The sequence below is a fragment of the Diceros bicornis genome, chromosome 2 (genome assembly GCF_020826845.1).
Source record: "Diceros bicornis minor isolate mBicDic1 chromosome 2, mDicBic1.mat.cur, whole genome shotgun sequence".
In the NCBI taxonomy this organism is placed as follows: Eukaryota; Metazoa; Chordata; class Mammalia; order Perissodactyla; family Rhinocerotidae; genus Diceros; species Diceros bicornis.
In genome coordinates this window covers 86,572,922-86,591,659 of record NC_080741.1, presented here as the reverse complement: position 1 = coordinate 86,591,659, position 18,738 = coordinate 86,572,922, and the positions used below count along the sequence as shown (strand labels likewise).

General features: G+C 39.1%; 1 protein-coding gene and 1 long non-coding RNA gene across 4 annotated transcripts in view; both read left to right on the top strand.

Moving 5' to 3' along the window:
• The first annotated feature begins 43 nt into the window (after nucleotides 1–43).
• Nucleotides 44–15,738, top strand: LOC131420024 (uncharacterized). 3 transcript variants are annotated; one of them, XR_009223438.1, is made up of 9 exons: nucleotides 44–271; nucleotides 1,804–1,900; nucleotides 3,102–3,242; nucleotides 4,077–4,180; nucleotides 4,594–4,654; nucleotides 5,594–5,646; nucleotides 7,887–7,965; nucleotides 8,276–8,529; nucleotides 15,620–15,738. It is a non-coding gene; the product is annotated as an uncharacterized LOC131420024 (long non-coding RNA). The 3 variants fall into 3 exon arrangements; XR_009223439.1 differs by lacking the exon at nucleotides 44–271 and adding an exon at nucleotides 337–482; XR_009223440.1 differs by lacking the exon at nucleotides 5,594–5,646.
• Nucleotides 15,739–15,964: 226 nt separating this feature from the next.
• LOC131421369 (Fanconi anemia group D2 protein-like) overlaps nucleotides 15,965–18,738 on the top strand; it is a 49,186-nt gene continuing 46,412 nt past the window's right edge. The window contains 5 exon segments of the mRNA XM_058567978.1: nucleotides 15,965–15,969; nucleotides 16,871–16,958; nucleotides 17,507–17,611; nucleotides 18,117–18,217; nucleotides 18,585–18,693. Coding sequence (XP_058423961.1) covers nucleotides 15,965–15,969; nucleotides 16,871–16,958; nucleotides 17,507–17,611; nucleotides 18,117–18,217; nucleotides 18,585–18,693 — 408 coding nt within the window.

Genomic DNA, 18,738 nt, shown 5'->3' with positions numbered 1-18,738 from the left:
AGGCCACCCGGTCGCCCACTTCTGGCGCGGAAGGCTGACGTCGCGGCGCGCCTCGGTGACGTCAGCGTGGCGTCGCGCCGGGCGGGAAAGTCGAAAACGGGAGGCGGCGACGGCTTCTCGGCGGGTGAGTTGAGCAATGATCGTCGTCTCTCGAGGCTCCGCGCCCCTGTGGCCTAGTCTCTAGGCCCCAGCCAAACCGGCCTTTCCTTCTGGGGCTTCGCGCCCCGAACCTTGGCTTCCTCGTCTGTCCTATCGTGGAATAATCCCCCAGGTACCTCCCTGCGTCGTTAAAATGATGAAATGAGAAGGGCTTCTACTCCTACCCCCTTCACGGATGACGGGGTCAGGGCCGCCGGCCCCTCCCCGTCTCTCAGGCTTCTCTGGAGGCGAGACGGTCTAGCATGTGTTGAGGGTGTGTGCCCTGAAGTCAGACGGCCCTGACTTGCCTTAGTTTTTCCGTCTGCAAAACGGCTGATAACGGTGTAAGTATTAAACGAGGCAACGGACAAAGAAGACGCTTAGCATGGTGCCTGGTGCATAGTAAATGTTAACTGTTATTGGAAGCCCTTACTATAATCAAGAGTAAGTGTAGGTGGTAGTTAAGACTGCAGATTCTGGAGCCAGACTGCCTGAGTTAGAATCCCAGCTCTGCCACTGAATATGAGAAGTAATCATGGTACCTACCTCAAAAAGTTTTGTGAGGAATAAATGAAGTGTTAAGTATAAAGCACTTAAAATAGTTGTTGTTAGCTATTAGTATGTACCTGCCTGCCAGCCATTCTTATTTAGCGGATATTCTTAGAATTATTTTTATGCTAGGCACTGCGCTGGGCACTAGGGAGCCCTCAAGGAGCCGCAGTCTAGGTGATGTGGTCAGGGCTCCTCGGTATACTCTGTGGAGCAGGGAAGCTGGGGTACCAAACTCCCTGGGGGATAGGAGGAGCATTTTTCAAGGAAGATGACATTTGACTGTCTTTAAAGATGAGTAGTAGTTTCCAGGCGGATAAGAACATTTCAGGTGAAAAGAACACCTTATGCAAAAGCACTGAGACCAGGGAGGCTCTGGTTTACAAGATAGACTAGAAGGCCCTGTAGTTCAGGCCCTCCCCTATCTCTGCAGTCTTCCTGTTTCAGTGTTGAGTTTTTCTCTGCCTGGACTACTCTTCTCATACTTCTTCTACTGGCTAACTCCTATTTCAACCCTCAGGTCCCCGCTTAAAAATCACTTTCTCAAAGAGATTACACCTGGAAAATTGTCCCTGCTTTTCTTCATCACCGCCACCCCCAACTAGATTAAATCTCCTTTTAAGCCGTGATAGCACCCTGTGCTGTTCCTGTATAGCACCTACATAACTGTAGTTAAGTGACTATCAAGACTGCTCATTACTATACTGTAACCTCCCTAAGGACAGGGATCGTGTCTGGTTCGTAGTTGTAACCCCAGCACCTAGCACAGTCTCTAACATATAGTACTGGATTAATGAATTAAAGGAGAGGTAGATGGGGCTAGATGATGAAGGATCTTGAATGGCAGAGAGAGAACTGTGGGTGTTATCCTTCAGCAAGAGGCAAGTGGTCTGGCTAAAGAGGCAACTAGCTAAACAAGTAAGTCTTGAAAGCAAGGGAGTATTGACCAGATACAGGAGTTGAAAGTTTCTCAGCACCTGGATTTAGATAGCATTAGTGTAAAGACTAGAACCTCTTTGGTCTTGAATAGAGTAGTTTTCTTTGAGCTATAGCTTTAACTTTTCAGAATTTATCTAGCTTCTAGAGGGTAGCTTCTGTTCTCTGATTTTGCTCTAGAAAGTAATTTAACTGCAGAAGACTTTGGTCAAAATGTTTTCCAAAAGAAGACGGTCAAAATCTGAGGAGAAAGAGAACACGACAGCACATGCCTCCCGTAAGTGTCTGGTCATTTGTTGCTTTATTTCCTGTAGCAAATGTGTGAGGCACTTAAAGAGACATAAACTTCCTAGTTTCAAGTGCTGAGAGTCATCAAGTCTTAATGGACAGAGCACATAGAATCTAGTATCAGGAGATGTGGGATTGAGTTTCTGCCTCTAATTCCATGTATGACTGTGGGCATGCCCACGGTCTCTGAGCTTCAGGCTCCACGTCATAAGACGAGTTAGTGTTATAGAGCCTATCTACTGTACATCATCTGGGTGCTGGGACGCAAAGATACAGCGTAGTCCCTACCCTTTAAAAAGTCCTATGGTCCCCTCTCCTCCCGTAAAAAAATTAGAATCTAGATAAATGCTATGGTGATGATGTGTAAAGGAAAGGCGTCATCTAAGCAAGCACACCAGAGGCAAAAAAATACTGCAGACCCTGTCCATTGAGAATGTGGTTGACAGAGGCCCTAAGAGTTCCGACAAGAAGAGGTCAATGGTCTTTTTCATTTCTTACCCTCATCTACTTTATCAAGGCAATTCTAATTTGTTGTATCCTTAAGAGAGAAGAGTAGATAGTCATACTTCAACTACTTGTTTGTTTTTGTTTGTTTTATTACTTCCAGTTGGTTAAAAGGCTCGGGATGAAATCAATCTGGGCTTTCTACTCAAAGATATGATGCAGGAGAACCTGCCCCATTCTTTCTACCCCTGCATCCAGATCGTTGGTTCTCAAACTTTGGGTGCATCAGGATTATTACCTGGAGAGCTTGATAAAAATTCAGACTCCCAGGCCCCATCCCCGAGATTTTGATTCAGTAGCTCTGAGATGTGACCTAAGGATATGCTTTTAATAAGTTTCCCAGGGATTCCAATGCAGTGGTTTGCAGACAACAGCTTTAAAGACCCTGACTGCTTTAGAATTTCAGTGAAAAATATTTGCATGCATATTCTTGTTACAGGTGGCACATTTTTGAATTCTTCAAATGAGAAGTCAATAGGTGAAAATAATTCTGTTTGGTTGTTTTATCTGTTTGTTTGAAAGCTGCTATCACTGACCATTGTTAGAGATAAAATTTCACTTCAGCATCAATTCCAGTATAATTCTTTAGGAACTCATCAACCTTCCTCTTAGGGTTATTCTAGGGTTTAGTTTTTAATCTTTGCTTTGCTATTTGTCTCATTCTTGAAACTTTTGTCTATTTTCAGAAGCTGGGAAGCAACCACTTTCCAAAAAGACAAAGAAATCTCGTGTTCATAATGAAGTTGAAGAAAACAACAGTGTCTTTGTAAAGCTTCTTAAGACATCAGGAATTATTCTTAAACCAGGAAAGAGTCAGAATCAACTAGGTAATATTTTAATCTAAATCTTTTCTCTGGGTATAGTGAAAGGGCTCAGAACTGAACCATGGATTATCTAAATAGAGAGGCAGTGAAGATTGGAAATGGAGCACCATCCATCTTTAGACAAGGATGAAACTGAAATTGCTTTTTAGAGAATATTGTTAGAGTCTTTGGTCCTGATTAACGCATGTTAGAAGTAAAGTACTTCTAATCTTGTTTTTTCTTTTTTTGAGAAAAAATATATACTAGTGTCACTTTATGTTTTCTTATGAAAAAATTCATTAATACCCAGAGAGCAATTAGATCTGTGTCAGAATAATTTCAGGAGAAATTTTATAAAACCATGGACGGCCCTGCTTTGAGGATATAGATTATTCCATTCAGCTAAGGTTATGGCATGTCTTTTGTAGAACACCTAATAACTGTCCTCTACAAAGCTGTCTGTTTTACTGTGGGTTTAGAAGATTTGGCTCTGAAATTAGGTTGAAAGTATCTTTATTGGTTTCATCACACAGGAAACTTAGGTTTTTAGGAAGTTAGAACTGTGGTAGGAGATGGTAAAGTCTCTGCTGACCAACTATTCTTCTTTCCTCATAGCTGTGGATCAAATCATTGTCCAAAAGAAGCTCTTTCAGACTCTGAGGAAGCATCCTTCTTATCCCAACATATGTATTTTCTCTCAGATACTTTTGCTCTTGCCAGCAGTACTCTGGAATTGGAAATTTAAAGACACTGGCATAAAGTTGAATGGGCTAGAATGATTTTCAGCTAACCCACAGCAAATGTTGAACTAAAAATCTTGCTCTTACCCTATCTTTTTTTTTTTTTAATGTCACTAAGATAATAGAAGAATTTATTAGTGGCCTGGAGTCTTACATTGAGGACCGAGACAATTTCAGGAACTGCCTTTTGTCTTGTGAGTGTCTGCAGGATGAAGAAGCCAGGTGTGGAACAGAGGCATGGAGTCTTGCTGAAATTTAGTCTGTTACACTAACTGGATTGGAGGAGTGGGGCAGAATGCAATTTTTTGGAATTTTACTTTTGATTTATAGCTCTCTTTTCCTCAGAGTTTTAACCTAGCCTTTAAGTTACTAAGTTTATGGTTACGAGACTAAGAAGCAGAGTGTCTTCTAGAATGTGTCTTACCTGTGTTGATAGAATTTGTCTTACCTGTGTTGATAGAATTTCAACTCTCTACTTCTCCTTTAAGAACCATCTTCTCATGTTCTGTATTTCTTATCTAACAGAATAGTTTGTCTTTAAAGATTATATATTTAACCAATTTTATGGAGAGAGGATAATAAAATCCTTAAAACAAGGAAAACAAAATAGAAAACAAATATCTCTTTTTTTACAGCATGGGCGCATCTTACTCTAAGAGCCTCATTAAATTGCTTCTGGGGATTGACATATTACAGGTGAGACCGTGCCACTTTTTCTGTGAACATTTGATGGATGCAGTTTGTGGTGTATGCCTGTAAGTGGCCGGAGCACAGGGTAGCGTGGGGTGAAGGGAAGAGTTGGGGTTTGCAGCAGTTTACCATAGCCCTGTTGCTGAAATGCATCTGGTGGGGCAATATCTGCATCTTTGGACTGAGCTGATTGGCACAGTACGTATCAAAGTCTCATTTATTCCCTCAGCCTCTGATTCCTGTTTCGTAAAGCTTCATTCTGTGTATTCTGGGTACCTTGTGTATCTCTGCCGTAGTCACATCTGTGTCACCTCCCAATTAGCTTTTTATTTGCTTATTAACTTGATTTTGCCTTTTTCTCCTCCTTTTTCTCTCTTTTAATTTATTTAGTAGACGATACATTGACATGTTTTAAACATCTCAAATTATAAAAACGTATATACAATGAAAAGTCTCCATCCCACCCTGGGCTCCATTTTTCCTCCTTTCTTCTCTCCCACCGTTAATCTTCCCACACTCTTATCTCTTCCTTTTCATTGGAAATCTTGGGTATAATTTAATTAGCTTAAATCTAAGAGACCTCATGTTCCTCTGAAGAGAAATATTCTTTTCTTGCAAACCATTTAATAATATCTTAAAGTCTGCATTTAATGAGTTAACAGTTATCATATTTAATAATATTTTTGATTATCTGATTATTTTAATATTGCCTTGATAGTCATTTTGCAATTTTTCAGAATACAAATTATTGATAAGGCTTTTCTTTCCAACAGCTTATATTCAAAACATTGGTAGCATTCATGTGGACATTCTTCTAATAAGAGGATTTCAATTGTAGCAGAATTTTTCCTCCAAGAACTCTTGTTGGAGAGACTTATGGCTAATTATACACTTCTGTTGTGTATCTTGAGACCATCTCCTAACTCCCTATGTCTTCTTTTTTAGCCTGCCATTATCAAAACTTTATTTGAAAAGTTGCCAGAATTTCTTTTTGAAAAGTAAGTGGAGTTATTTTAGAATACTCAAAGTACCCTGGTGAACTTAAGTTTCTCTCTGAAAAGATTGCTCTGATATATCCTTGGTTTCTCTGAAAGTCATATTTATCATGATGCCAGATTCTTAAGTGATTCCTAAAATTTCACTGGGTTGTCTTTCTTTGAAATCTTATCTATATGACTACATATTCCTAGAAGACTACTCAATAAGCTGGTAATCGTTGTCTCCAAGGAGGGGAGCCAATTAGCTGGAGTCAGATATTCTCTGAATACTGTTCTTTACGTTTTCAATTTTGTAGTGTATGTGTGCTACCATTTTTTTTAATTTACTTTAAAAAATAACTAAGAAAAAAATGAACAGCTTAATAGAAAAGTAGATAAATGTCATGAACAGACATAATATCATATCATTTATTCACATCATAAATATCATTTATTCACAAAGAAGAAATACAAGAGCATCAAACATTTTTTTAAATGGTCAATGTCATTGATAAAGACATAAATTTAAAACAATAAATAGATTTTTTCCACTCTCAAAGGATCTTTTTTTTTTTTTCCGAGGAAGATCAGGCCCTGAGCTAACATCCATGCCAATCCTCCTCTTTTTGCTGGGGAAGACTAGCCCTGGGCTAACATCTGTGCCGATCTTCCTCCACTTTATGTGGGACGCCGCCACAGCATGGCCTGACAAGCAGTGCGTCAGTGCGCGCCCGGGATCCAAACCCGGGCCGCCAGCAGCGGAGCACGTGCACTTAACCACTACGCCACGGGGCCGGCCCAGGATCTTTTTTTTTGAATGTAATGAATAGGCACACTCATACATCACTGATGAACATATAAATCAGCTCAGTTATTCTGAAGGGCAGTATGTTGTGAGTATCAAAACCTTAGATTTTACATGCTCTTTAATGCTCAACCATGTCTCCTAATTTATCCTAAGGTAATAACTCTGAATGAAAGCAATATTGAATAAGATTACTGTTTAAAATAACAAAAAATTGTAAACAACTGAGATGTTCAACTATAGGAGATGGGTTAAGTAAATTAGGTACATCCCCACAATGGAATATCATGTGGACATTAAAAATTATAAAAGACTACTTAGTACCACATATTAATTGAAAAAAAATTCAGGCTACAAATTAGTATTTACAGTTCAGCCCAGTATTCTGTTAAAAAAAGATACATACATACACATAGATACATATATTATTATTATGTGTATTAATAGTGGACATCTCTGGGTGACAGGATTATGGGTCGTTTTTATTTTCTCTCTTTTTTTTTTTTTTTTTTTTTGCTGAGGAAGATTCACCGTGGGCTAACATCTATTGCCAATCTTTCTCTATTTTGTATGTGGGTCGCCACCACAGCATGGCTGACGAGTGGTGTAGGTTCACACCCAGGATCCAAAACTGCAAACCCGGGCTGCCAAAGCAGAGTGCACGGAACTTTAGCTACTTACACCACGGGGCTGGCCCCTATTTTCTCCTTTTTAATCTGCATCTTTTCAGGGTCTTGTATGTGATAATAATAAACTTGAAGATTTATCCTTAAAAATTTGTGCTTTGCCTGAATGGCTCACATACATGCTTAATGTCTTGACTAAGTCTTTTTCAGCAGTTAAATTTGTAGTAAACAAACATCAAGAGTGCTATCAAGAAGAAGAACTGGAGGTGGTCCAAACTTTAGACATAGGAGGTTGGGAGGAAAGCAGAGAATGTCATTTTGGGGGAAATAATAATAACTGAGCCAACATTTCTTCATCCATAAATGGTTTTCAGTATTTTCATGAACAATCTAATTTGACCTTCTATGTTTCCATAACACAATATGCTTGCCTTTTTCAGTACTTACCACATTGATGTAATTAGTTTTTTACCTTTTTAAAATTTCATCTTATTCAATTTTTTAAAGTTTATTACCTTTATTTATATTTAATTGTTTACATTATTACTAAGAGGTACTCTCCAGACCTTTCTTCCTCTCTCTCTAAACCCTTCCCCAGATGTAGCCACTGTTAACAGTTTAGTGCCTTTTCTTCCAGACGTTTCTCAACGTATCTAAGCATATGTCTCATGCTTTTCTTGTGTTACCTGCGTGTCTAGCACAGTGCACAATGCATAGTAAGTGTTCAGTAAATGTTAATTGAATAGCTGAAATATTTTATGCAGTATTAATGCTTACTGTTGTATAACTCCGAAAGGCTAAGTTCCTTGTCTTCTGTTCTAACATTTCAGAGTGAACAGTGATGGAATCAGCATGCCTCGACTCATCATCAGTCAACTGAAATGGCTTGACAGAATTGTGGATGGCAAGGTAGGCTTTGGGACTTTTTCTGTCTCTTGGATTTGGAGAGTGTGTTTTCCACACTTAACAACCAAACTTTCGGAATTTGCAAGGTTTTCTTTTTTTCTTTCTAAACAGAAAATTCACATTTTTCTATCCATCCTTTAGCTTTTTTCAGCTTTCATAATTTGAGAATCATGGATATTTCACCCTTTAAATTTCTCTGAAAAAAGTTTATCTAGTTATGATGACTAGATATTTATTAAATAAATTGAATACTTGGAAAGAAATTCATTAACTTTTCAAAGTACAGAGATTACTATATTTTATTTCTCAAAAGTGATGAAATCCGAGAGGAAGTCAACATGGCGGCATAGGCAGACTCTGAACTCACCTCCTCCGGCAGACACAGCCAATTTACAACTACTCGTGGAAAAATTACCCCTGAGACAGAACTGAAAACTGGATAAGAGGAACTCCTGCAACAATGGACAATCCTATCAGAGGTAGAAGAGGCAGAAACTCCTTTCTGGAGAGGAAAAACGCCGCCTTCACAAGCTGCCAGCTTCACGGCCGCCCAGGAGCCGCCCACAGGTACGTAGCCCTCCCTGGAGGCGCGGGGCCCTGAGCCGGGGAGCGCCCCCGCTGTGGGCATTTTGTGGACCCAGCACAATCGAGACGAGTGGCATATATCTGACTTTGCCTGCTACTAAAACATTGGGGAGTACCCCCAGAAAAGCTGGTTCACAAAGAAATTAAAACCGGCTCTTAAAGGGCCCACATGCAAACTCACCCGTTTCAGAAAGCAAGTTAAAATCACCAGAAAGAAAGGTGCACAGTGCTTTGGTGAAAAGAGACTCACCTAATAGGCCCTGTGTGCATCTCGGTGAGAGGTGAGAACTCTCCAGGGACTGGGACATTGGCAGTGGCCATTGTTGTGGCCTGGTGTGGGCATGCTGACACAGATGCCATTGGAGTTCTCCCTCAGGCCTGCTAGCCCAGGGTCTGCCCCACCCACTAGAGCACTGACTTAATCCAGCTTAGCCAGGGTAGGCAGCCCACCCTAGAGACTGGCCCCACCCAACAACAAGCCCTCAGGCAACTTGTGGGCCTGCATAGATTGGTGACTGGATTCTCTGCAGCCTGGCAACTGAGCCCACTTCATTGGGGCAAGGCGTGCACAAGGAGCAGGTGGAGAGTGTGGGGCGGTGGTGGAGTGTGTGGGGCTCCAGGCGTGGAGAGACTGGGTCCACTTTGGGAGGTTGGGGCGCGCACACGGGGCAGGACCGTGTTGACTGTGTGTGTGGACCTGTGGGCAGCAGGGGTTGTCAGCTGCAGAAGACTTGTGCTTCTCAAAGACCCACGTAGGGGGTGTGCCCCACCTTCCAAAGCCTGAAACAATTGGGTGCTCCCGTGCCTGAGGCCAGCCCCACCCAGCTGCAATCCTCAGAGAGCTGACAAGAGACCTAAAGGCTGGAGGCTTATAGCAATTGTAAGCCCCTGAGCCTAACAACCTGCCACGCTGGGGGCCTACTCACTTAAAAGAAATACTGCAACACAAATATGGTATTAGAACTTGCAGCCAACTGTGCTGGGGCTCCCCACACCTGATAAAGAGACTGAAGGGCCCACAACAACTACAAGCAGCTGAGCATTACAACAGCTGGCCAGGAGCATAACTCGGCCTCCCTGGGCGCCTACAGGGAGAGCAAACAGGCCACAACAGAAGGACACACGTAGCCCACATAGGGGTCACTCCTGGAACATTGAGAACTGAGGGAAGCACACGGCAGGCCTCCTAAGCCATCACTTACATAAGGTCACCTATCCAAGAGCAGGGGACGTAGCTGACCTACCTAATACGTAGACACAAGCACAGGGAAAGTGGCAAAATGAGGAGGCAAAGGAATACATTCCAAGTAAGGGAACAGGACAAAACCCCAGAAAAGGAACTAGGTGAAACAGAAATGAGCAACCTACCCAACAGAGAGTTCAAACAAAGAGTGTTAAGGATGCTCACTGATCTGGGGAGAAGAATAGATGAACTCAGTGAGAATGTCAACAAAGAAATGGAAGATATAAAAAAGAACCAATCAGAAATGAAGAATACAATACTGGAAATGAAAAATTCACTAGATGGACTCAAAAGCAGAGTAGAGGATACAGAAGAACGGATCTGTGAGCTGGATGAAAGACTAGAAGAAATTACCCAAGCTGAACAGGTAAAAGAGAAGAATTAAAAAGAGTGAGGACAGTCTAAGGGACCTCTGGGACAACATCAAGCACACTAACATCCATGTTATAGGTGTCCCGGAAGGAGAAGAGCGAGACAAAGGGGCAGAGAATCTATTTCAAGAAATAATAGATGAAAACTTCCCTAACCTAAGGAAGGAAACAGACATCCAGGTACAGGAAGCACAGAGAGCCCCAAACAAGATAAACCCAAAGAGGCCCACACCAAGACACATCATAATCAAAATGTCCAGAATTAAAGAGAGAATCCTAAAAGCCACAAGAGAAAGTCAGGTTACATGCAAAGGAAACCCCATAAGGCTATCAGCTGACTTCTCAGCAGAAAGCTTACAGGCTAGAAGAGAATGGTATGATATATTTAAAGTGCTAAAAGGAAAAAACTTACAGCGAAGAATACTCTACCCAGCAAGGTTATCATTCAAAATGGAAGGAGAGAACAAAAATTTCCCAGACAAGCAAAAATTAAAGTAGTTTGTCACCAAGAAACCAGTGCTACAAGAAATGTTAAAGGGACTGATTTAGGGGAAAAGAGAAGACCACAAATGGGAAAAATTATCTATTTCCATGATAAGAGGGTAATGGATACAAATGCACAAAAAAGAGGTTAGATATGATTTCAAAAACATGAGGGAGGAGGGGAGTTAAAGAGTAGAGCTTTCAGACAGAGGTCAAACTAAAGAGACCATCAATTCTGTATAGAAGAAGAAAGGAATAGAGAAGAACTACTAAAACACTGAGAAAAAAGAAGTTAAAAAATGGCAGTAAGTACATACTTATCAAAAGCTACTTTAAACATCAATGGAATAAATGCTCCAATTAAAAGGCATAGGGTGGCTGATTGGATGAAAAAACAAGACCCATATATATGCTGCATACAAGAGACACACTTCAGACCTAAAGACACTCACAAACTGAAAGTGAAGAGATGGAAAAAGATACTCCATGCAAATGGCAATGAAAAGAAAGCTGGGGTAGCAGTACTCATATCAGACAAAATAGACTTTAAAACAAAAACTGTAAAAAGAGACAAAGAAGGGCATTACATAATGATCAAGGGAACAATCCAACAAGAGGATATAACACTAGTAAATATCTACGCACCCAATGTAGGTGCACCTAAATATATAAAGCAATTATTAAAAGACATAAAAACAGAAATAGACAGTAACACAATAATAGTAGGGGACTTTAACACTCCACTTACACCAACGGATAGATCATCCAAACAGAAGATCGATAAGGAAACATTGGCCTTAAATGATACACTAGAACAGATGGACCTAGTAGATATATACAGAGCATTCCATCCAAAAACCGAAGAATACACGTTCTTTTCAAATGCACATGGAACATTCTCCAGGATTGATCACATATTAGGCCACAAAACAAGTCTCCATAAATTTAAGAAGATTGAAATAATACCAAGCATCTTTTCTGACCACAATGGTGTGAAACTAGAAATCAACTATAGGAAGAAAATCAGAAAAGCCACAAATACGTAGAGATTAAACAGAATGCTACTGAACAACGACTGGGTCAACAAAGAAATCAAAGAAGAAATCAAAAAATACCTGGAGACAAATGAAAATGAAAATACGACATGCCAGAATTTATGGGATACAGCAAAAGCAGTTCTAAGAGGGAAGTTTATAGCAATGCAGGCCCATCTCAACAAACAAGAAAAATCTCAAATAAACAATCTAACAATGCACCTAAAGGAACTGGAAAAAGAAGAACAAACAAAGGCCAAAATCAGTAGGAGAAGGGAAATAATAAAAATCAGAGCAGAAATAAATGAAATAGAGACCAAAAAAACAATAGAAAAAATTAATAAAACCAAGAGCTTGTTCTTTGAAAAAATCAACAAAATTGACAAACCTTTAGCTAGATTTACCAAGAAAAAAAGAAGGCACAAATAAGTAAAATGAGAAATGAAAGAGGAGAAATTACAACAGACACCTCAGAAATACAAAAGATTATAAGAGAATACTATGAAAAGCTATATGCCAACCAATTCGACAATCTGGAAGAAATGGATAAATTCTTAGAATCATACAACCTTCCAAAACTGGATCAAGAAGAAGTAGAGAATTTGAATAGACCAATCACCAGTAAGGAGATCGAAACAGTAATCAAAAACCTCCCCAAAAATAAAAGTCCAGGACCAGACGGCTTCCCCAGTGAATTCTACCAAACATTCAAAGAAGGCTTAATACCTATCCTTCTCAAACTCTTCCAAAAAATTGAGGAGGGGAGGAAGCTCCCTAACTCATTCTACGAAGCCGACATTACCCTGATACCAAAACCAGACAAGGACAACACAAAAAAAGAAAATTACAGGCCACTATCACTGATGAACATCGATGCAAAAATCCTCAGCAAAATACTAGCAAATCGCATACAACATGTTAAAAAGATTATACACCATGATCAAGTGGGATTTATTCCAGGTATGCAGGGATGGTTTAACATTCGCAAATCAATCAACGTGATAAGCCACATTAATAAAATGAAGAATAAAAATCACATGATCATCTCAATAGATGCAGAGAAAGCATTTGACAAGATACAGCATCCATTTATGATAAATAAAAAACTCTGAATAAAATGGGTATAGAAGGAAAGTACCTCAACATAATAAAGGCTATATATGAGAAACCCACAGCTAATATCATCCTCAATGGTGAAAAACTGAAAGCTATCCCTCTAAGAACAGGAACCAGACAACGATGCCCACTGTCACCACTCCTATTTAACATAGTACTGGAAGTCCTAGCCAGAGCAATCAGGCAAGAGAAAGAAATAAAAGGGGTCCAAATTGGAAAGGAAGAAGTGAAACTGTCACTATTTGCAGATGACATGATTTTATATATAGAAAACCCTAAAGAATCCACCAGAAAACTTTTAGAATAAACGAATATGGTAAAGTTGCAGGATACAAAATCAACATACAAAAATCAGTTGCATTTCTATACACTAACAATGAAGTAGCAGAAAGAGAAATTAAGAATACCATCCCATTTACAATTGCAACAAAAAGAATAAAATACCTAGGAATAAACTTAACCAAAGAGGTGAAAGAGCTGTACATGGAAAACTATAAAACATTGCTGAGAGAAATTGAAGAAGACACAAAGAAATGAAAAGATATTCCATGCTCTTGGATTGGAAGAATTAACATAGTTAAGATGTCCATACTTCCTAAAGCCATCTATAGATTCAATGCAATCCCTATCAAAGTTCCAACAACATTTTTCACAGAAATAGAACAAAGAATCCTAAAATTTATATGGAACAAAAAAAGACCCCGAATAGGTAAAGGAATCCTGAGAAAAAAGAACAAAGCTAGAGGTATCACACTCCCTGATTTCAAAATATACTACAAAGCTACAGTAACCAAAACAGCATGGTACTGGCACAAAAACAGACACACAGATCAATGGAATAGAATCGAAAGCCCAGAAATAAACCCACACATCTATGGACAGCTAATCTTTGACAAAGGAGCCAAGAACATACAATGGAGAAAAGAAAGTCTTTTCAACAAATGGTGTTGGGAAAACTGGATAGCCACATGCAAAAAAATGAAAGTAGACCCTTACCTTACACCATACACAAAAATTAACTCCAAATGGATTAAAGACTTGAATGTAAGATCTGAAACTGTGAAACTTTTAGAAGAAAACATAGGCAGTATGCTCTTCAACATTGGTCTTAGCAACATAGTTTCAAGCACCATGTCTGACCGGGCAAGAGAAACAATAGAAAAAATAAACAAATGGGACTACATCAAACTAAAAAGCTTCTGCACAGCAAAGGAAACCATCAACAAAACGAAAAGACAACCTAACAATTGGGAGAAGATATTTGCAAACCATACATCTGATAAGGGCTTAATCTCCAAAATATGTAAAGAACTCATGCATCTCAACAACAAAAGAACTACCAACCCAATTAAAAAAATGGGCAAAAGACCTGAACAGACATTTCTCCAAAGAAGATATACAGATGGCCAACAGACACATGAAAAGATGTTCAAAATCATTAACTATCAGGGAAATGCAAATCAAAACTACAATGAGCTATCACCTCACACCTGTCAGAATGGCTATAATTAACAAGACAGGAAACAACAAGTGTTGGAGAGGATGTGGAGAGAAGGGAACTCTCATACACTGCTGGTGGGAGTGCAAACTGGTGCAGCCACTATGGAAAACAGTATGGAGATTCCTCAAAAACTCAAGGATAGAACTACCATATGATCCAGCTATTCCACTGCTGGGTATTTATCCAAAGAACTTGAAAACACCAATGCGTAAAGATACACGCACCCCTGTGTTCATTGCAGCATTATTCACAATAGCCAAGACTTGGAAGCAACCTAAGTGCCCATCAAGGGACGAATAGATAAAGAAGCTGTGGTATATATACACAATGGAACACTACTCAACCATAAGAAACGATGAAATCCAGCCATTTGTGACAACATGGATGGACATTGAGTGTATTATGCAAAGTGAAATAAGTCAGAGGGAGAAGGTCAAATACCGTATGATTTCCTTCATTAAGTAGTAGATAATAACAACAATAAACAAACACATAGAGACAGAGATTGGATTGGTGGTTACCAGAGGGGAAGGGGGGAGGCAGAAGGGCGAAAGGGATAATTCGGCACATGTGTGTGGTGATGGGTTGTAATTAGTATTTGGGTGGTGAACATGATGTAATCTATGCGGAAATAGAAGTATAATGATGTACACCTGAAATTTATACAATGTTATAAACCAATGTTACTGCAATAAACAAAAAATTTAAAAAAAAAAGTGATGAAATCCCAAGCCATCCTATTTCACTGCAAATATTTTAATTTGATTACATATTGAGGAAAGTTTCAGGAAGTTTTTGCAATTATGTGATTTGTTATTAAGCACCTTGGGAAGATTGAATCTGCTTTGAGCCTGGTGCTTAAGAACCATTTCTTTTCAGAGTTCTTTAATTCATGCTACTAATTTTTGTCAGACATTCCAGGGCCAATTCTTTATGTGGAAGAACATAAGTTTTGGAGTCTCCCTGGGCTGGAATGTTGAGTCTGCCACTTATTAATTGTGTGTCCTTGAGCAACACATATCCTCACATTTTAAAAATGGAAATTGTCACACAAACTTCATAGAGTTGTGAAGATTAAATGAAATAAAGTATATAACAGAGCTATTAGATAACCTACCATCCACCCTGCCTTTTTTTTTTTTCTATATACCATCACATGTATGAAAATTTCTGGGCCATTTACCTCTGAATTTAGGCTTTGAGCTTAAGTGTGTGTAGTTGTCATGTTGTACATGAAATAATTCTAGCTCTCCCTTTTGTGAGTAGAAAGTCTTTCTCTATTCTGGATAATGTGCTACAATTCTAATAGTCTCCTCCACTGCAGGATCTCACCACCAAGATCATGCAGCTGATCAGTATTGCTCCCCTGTACCTGCAGCATGACTTCGTCACCAGCCTACCTGAGATCCTGGGGGATTCCCAGCATGCTGATGTGGGGAAAGAACTCAGATGGGTAAGCACCTTGTCACCATCCAAAGCAAGGCTCCACTCTGGGAGCCTTATCACTGCAGTATGAAAAGAGTAGTAATAATGTGTTCCTTTTTATATAAAAGAGGATGACACCTACCTTCCATGAGTAGGGTATGGGATTTGACTTGTTTTTCTAATAATCAGTATATATTTGAGTAGACCTGTCTACTTTCTTTTAAATGGTATAGCTATTGCGAATATGAAGTCTGGCTTAGGATTAGGTATATAAATTTGGTCTGTGGAGACTGAAACATGATCCCTTTGTTTCCTTAGCATTTCCTCTACCCAAGGGGTCCTCTGTCATGACTGCACATCCAAATCATTTTTGGAGCTTGTTAAACACCTATATTTTTTGGTCTCTAAAAGAGGAATGCACATAGCTGCATCAGCATCAGACCCATTTCTGAGACCCACTGCTTACTATCATTTACGTGAAAAATAGTAATTGGTAGGGCAGTAGTTAAGGGGAGAACAGTATCCCTATGTAATAATGTTTCTGTTTTAATGCAACTTCTTGCTTATCCTAGAAGTAGTTAAAAAAAATTCAGTTGGAATACTTCCTTTTCTATAGTTGTCTGCAAAGCTACCTCCAAAAATGTCCAGTGATTTGTTGCCTTTGTGCTTTTGGGCAGGACGCTCCCTCTGGGTGTAGCACTGTACCATCCACTTTGCATGCTTAATTCCAGCTTGTCCTTTTGTATAGCCTTCTCTTAGAATTCATCACTGTCCTTCTCTACTCTGTGCTCCTGTAGCACCCTGTACATGCATCTGTCATACCTATCACACTTCATTGTAATTGCTGTAGGTTTTCTTTTCCCTTTCCCAGGAAGGATATGAACCAAACTCAATAGTGGTTACCTCTGGTGGGAGGTAAGGGGATGGCGAGGCAGGGCTTCTTGTTTCTACTCTGTTTGTTGTTTGAATTTTTTATAATGAGCATGTATTTTTTTTTTAAATCAAAACAATTCTCAATGAAACATACTATAAACAGAAATTTAAAGGGAACTAGGTATATCCTCTCTTCCCATACTGAGTTATTTTCAAGTCGTTATCTGCCAAGCTCTGTTAAAAGTTGCACAACTTTTTTCTTTTCCACCATTTACAGTGACCTTCTAACAGAGAATACCTTACTCATGGTTCCTATCCTGGACGTCCTTTCTAGCCTCTGACTTGATCCAAAGCTCCTGTCTAAGGTAGGAAGGACTCTCCTTTCCAGAAACAGAGCCAACTTTCTCACCTCCCAGAACCAATGTCGGTCAGCCATTGTCTTGGAGCCATCTTATGTAATAAAAATTTCATTTTGAAACAATATTGAATGACATTTGATCTCTTTTTTTCTTTTTGATGAATTTTGTATGCCATACCATAATAGATTTGCTGCTCTGTTTTTAAGCAATAAGTTTTAGTAGAAATCTTCTATATTGCCTGAGTATTTACAAACTGCTTCCCATAGGAATAATAGTTTTTTATGCCTCCCTCTAGTGAGTGGAAAATTCAGGCTCCAAAATGTAAGATAATAACGCTTTAACATTTATCACCTGTCTGTTTTTGAAAACACTGTGGTGTTAACAATGGAAAGCTTGTAATTTGGAAAAAAATAAAACAAGGTATTTTTCTTCCTAAATTACAAGTGAGAAAACTGAGTGAGAGAAGTAATTTTTCTAATTTTACCTAACAAGTCAGTACTAGGTTGAGGTATTAACATGAAAATATTTAAGGTTTTCATGCTTTTTATCTTTAGGTCCGCCAGTTGATGATGGGGAAGCTGTCATCTGTCAGATTGGACGATTTACCTGTGATAATCAAGTTCATTATTCATTCTGTAACAACCGCAGATGCACTTGAGGTACTCTATTATTTCCCAATAAACACCAAGAGGGTGCTCGATCCTGGAGAGTACAGAGAATAGCAGTGGTGCCCTTGTGAAATTCAGCAATTAAAAAAAGACTAACCTAGAGGAGAATGCATCAAGATAAATTATTTAAATTAATAGGTTCCAATTGCTCTTGTCTTTCTCCAAACTAATTAATAATGCTGATTAATCCAGATAGTATTCAGGAGAGACAGTGGAGCTACTAGCCAGATTTATTGTTCTGTGTAAGCTGCTGCAGGTTATATTTGCTATTTTGGTGTCATACCTCAAGGAATTCTGGAATTTTGAAGGGCGTGACGTACTATACTTGTATTAGCTATTTTGATCAACCCTGTTTTTCAAAATACCTTGTCTAACATTTAATAATTCTTCTTAGTCAGTCTTTCAGGAGATTGTTATGGTTCTCCTGTTGAGAGAATGGACTGTGCCTATCCACTATGAATAAGCAGAACACATAGCTAATATATATTTTCCACAGGTAATTTCTGAGCTTCAGGAGCAGTTGGATCTGCAGCATTGTATTTTGCCGTCACAGTTGCAGGCTTTCCAAAGCAGGTTGAAAAATAAAGAACAAAGAAGGTATAAGCTCATAGACAGTTTCCACCCTTTTTCTCAAATAGGCAAGAAAAGTTTTGTGACATTTATCCTAAAGCCAGGACAATAGATCTTAATACCAACCTCAAATAATGGTAGTAGTGTTACACTCATGTAATACTGTATAGTTTTTCAAATCATATATATGTATATATGAATATATGTGTGTGTATGTATGTGTATGTGTGTATTCTCTTGGCTATTCAGATACAGCAGTACAAGTTTATTAGCCATTTTACACATGAAGCTGTGACTTGTTCCAAGGCACATGGCTAGTAAACAGAACCCAGATCTTACAGGTTTCTCTCCATTAAGTGGGAGAATGAGTTTTTTTCCCTCTGCTACTTTGTAGTTCTTCAGGAAATCAAGAAAACAGCGGTCAGGACTGTGTTATTCTTCTCTTTGATGTAATAAAGTCAGCTGTTAGATATGAGAAAACCATTTCAGAAGCCTGGATTAAGGTGAGTGAGATCTTTGGAACTTTGAACATTAAGGAGGAAATGGGT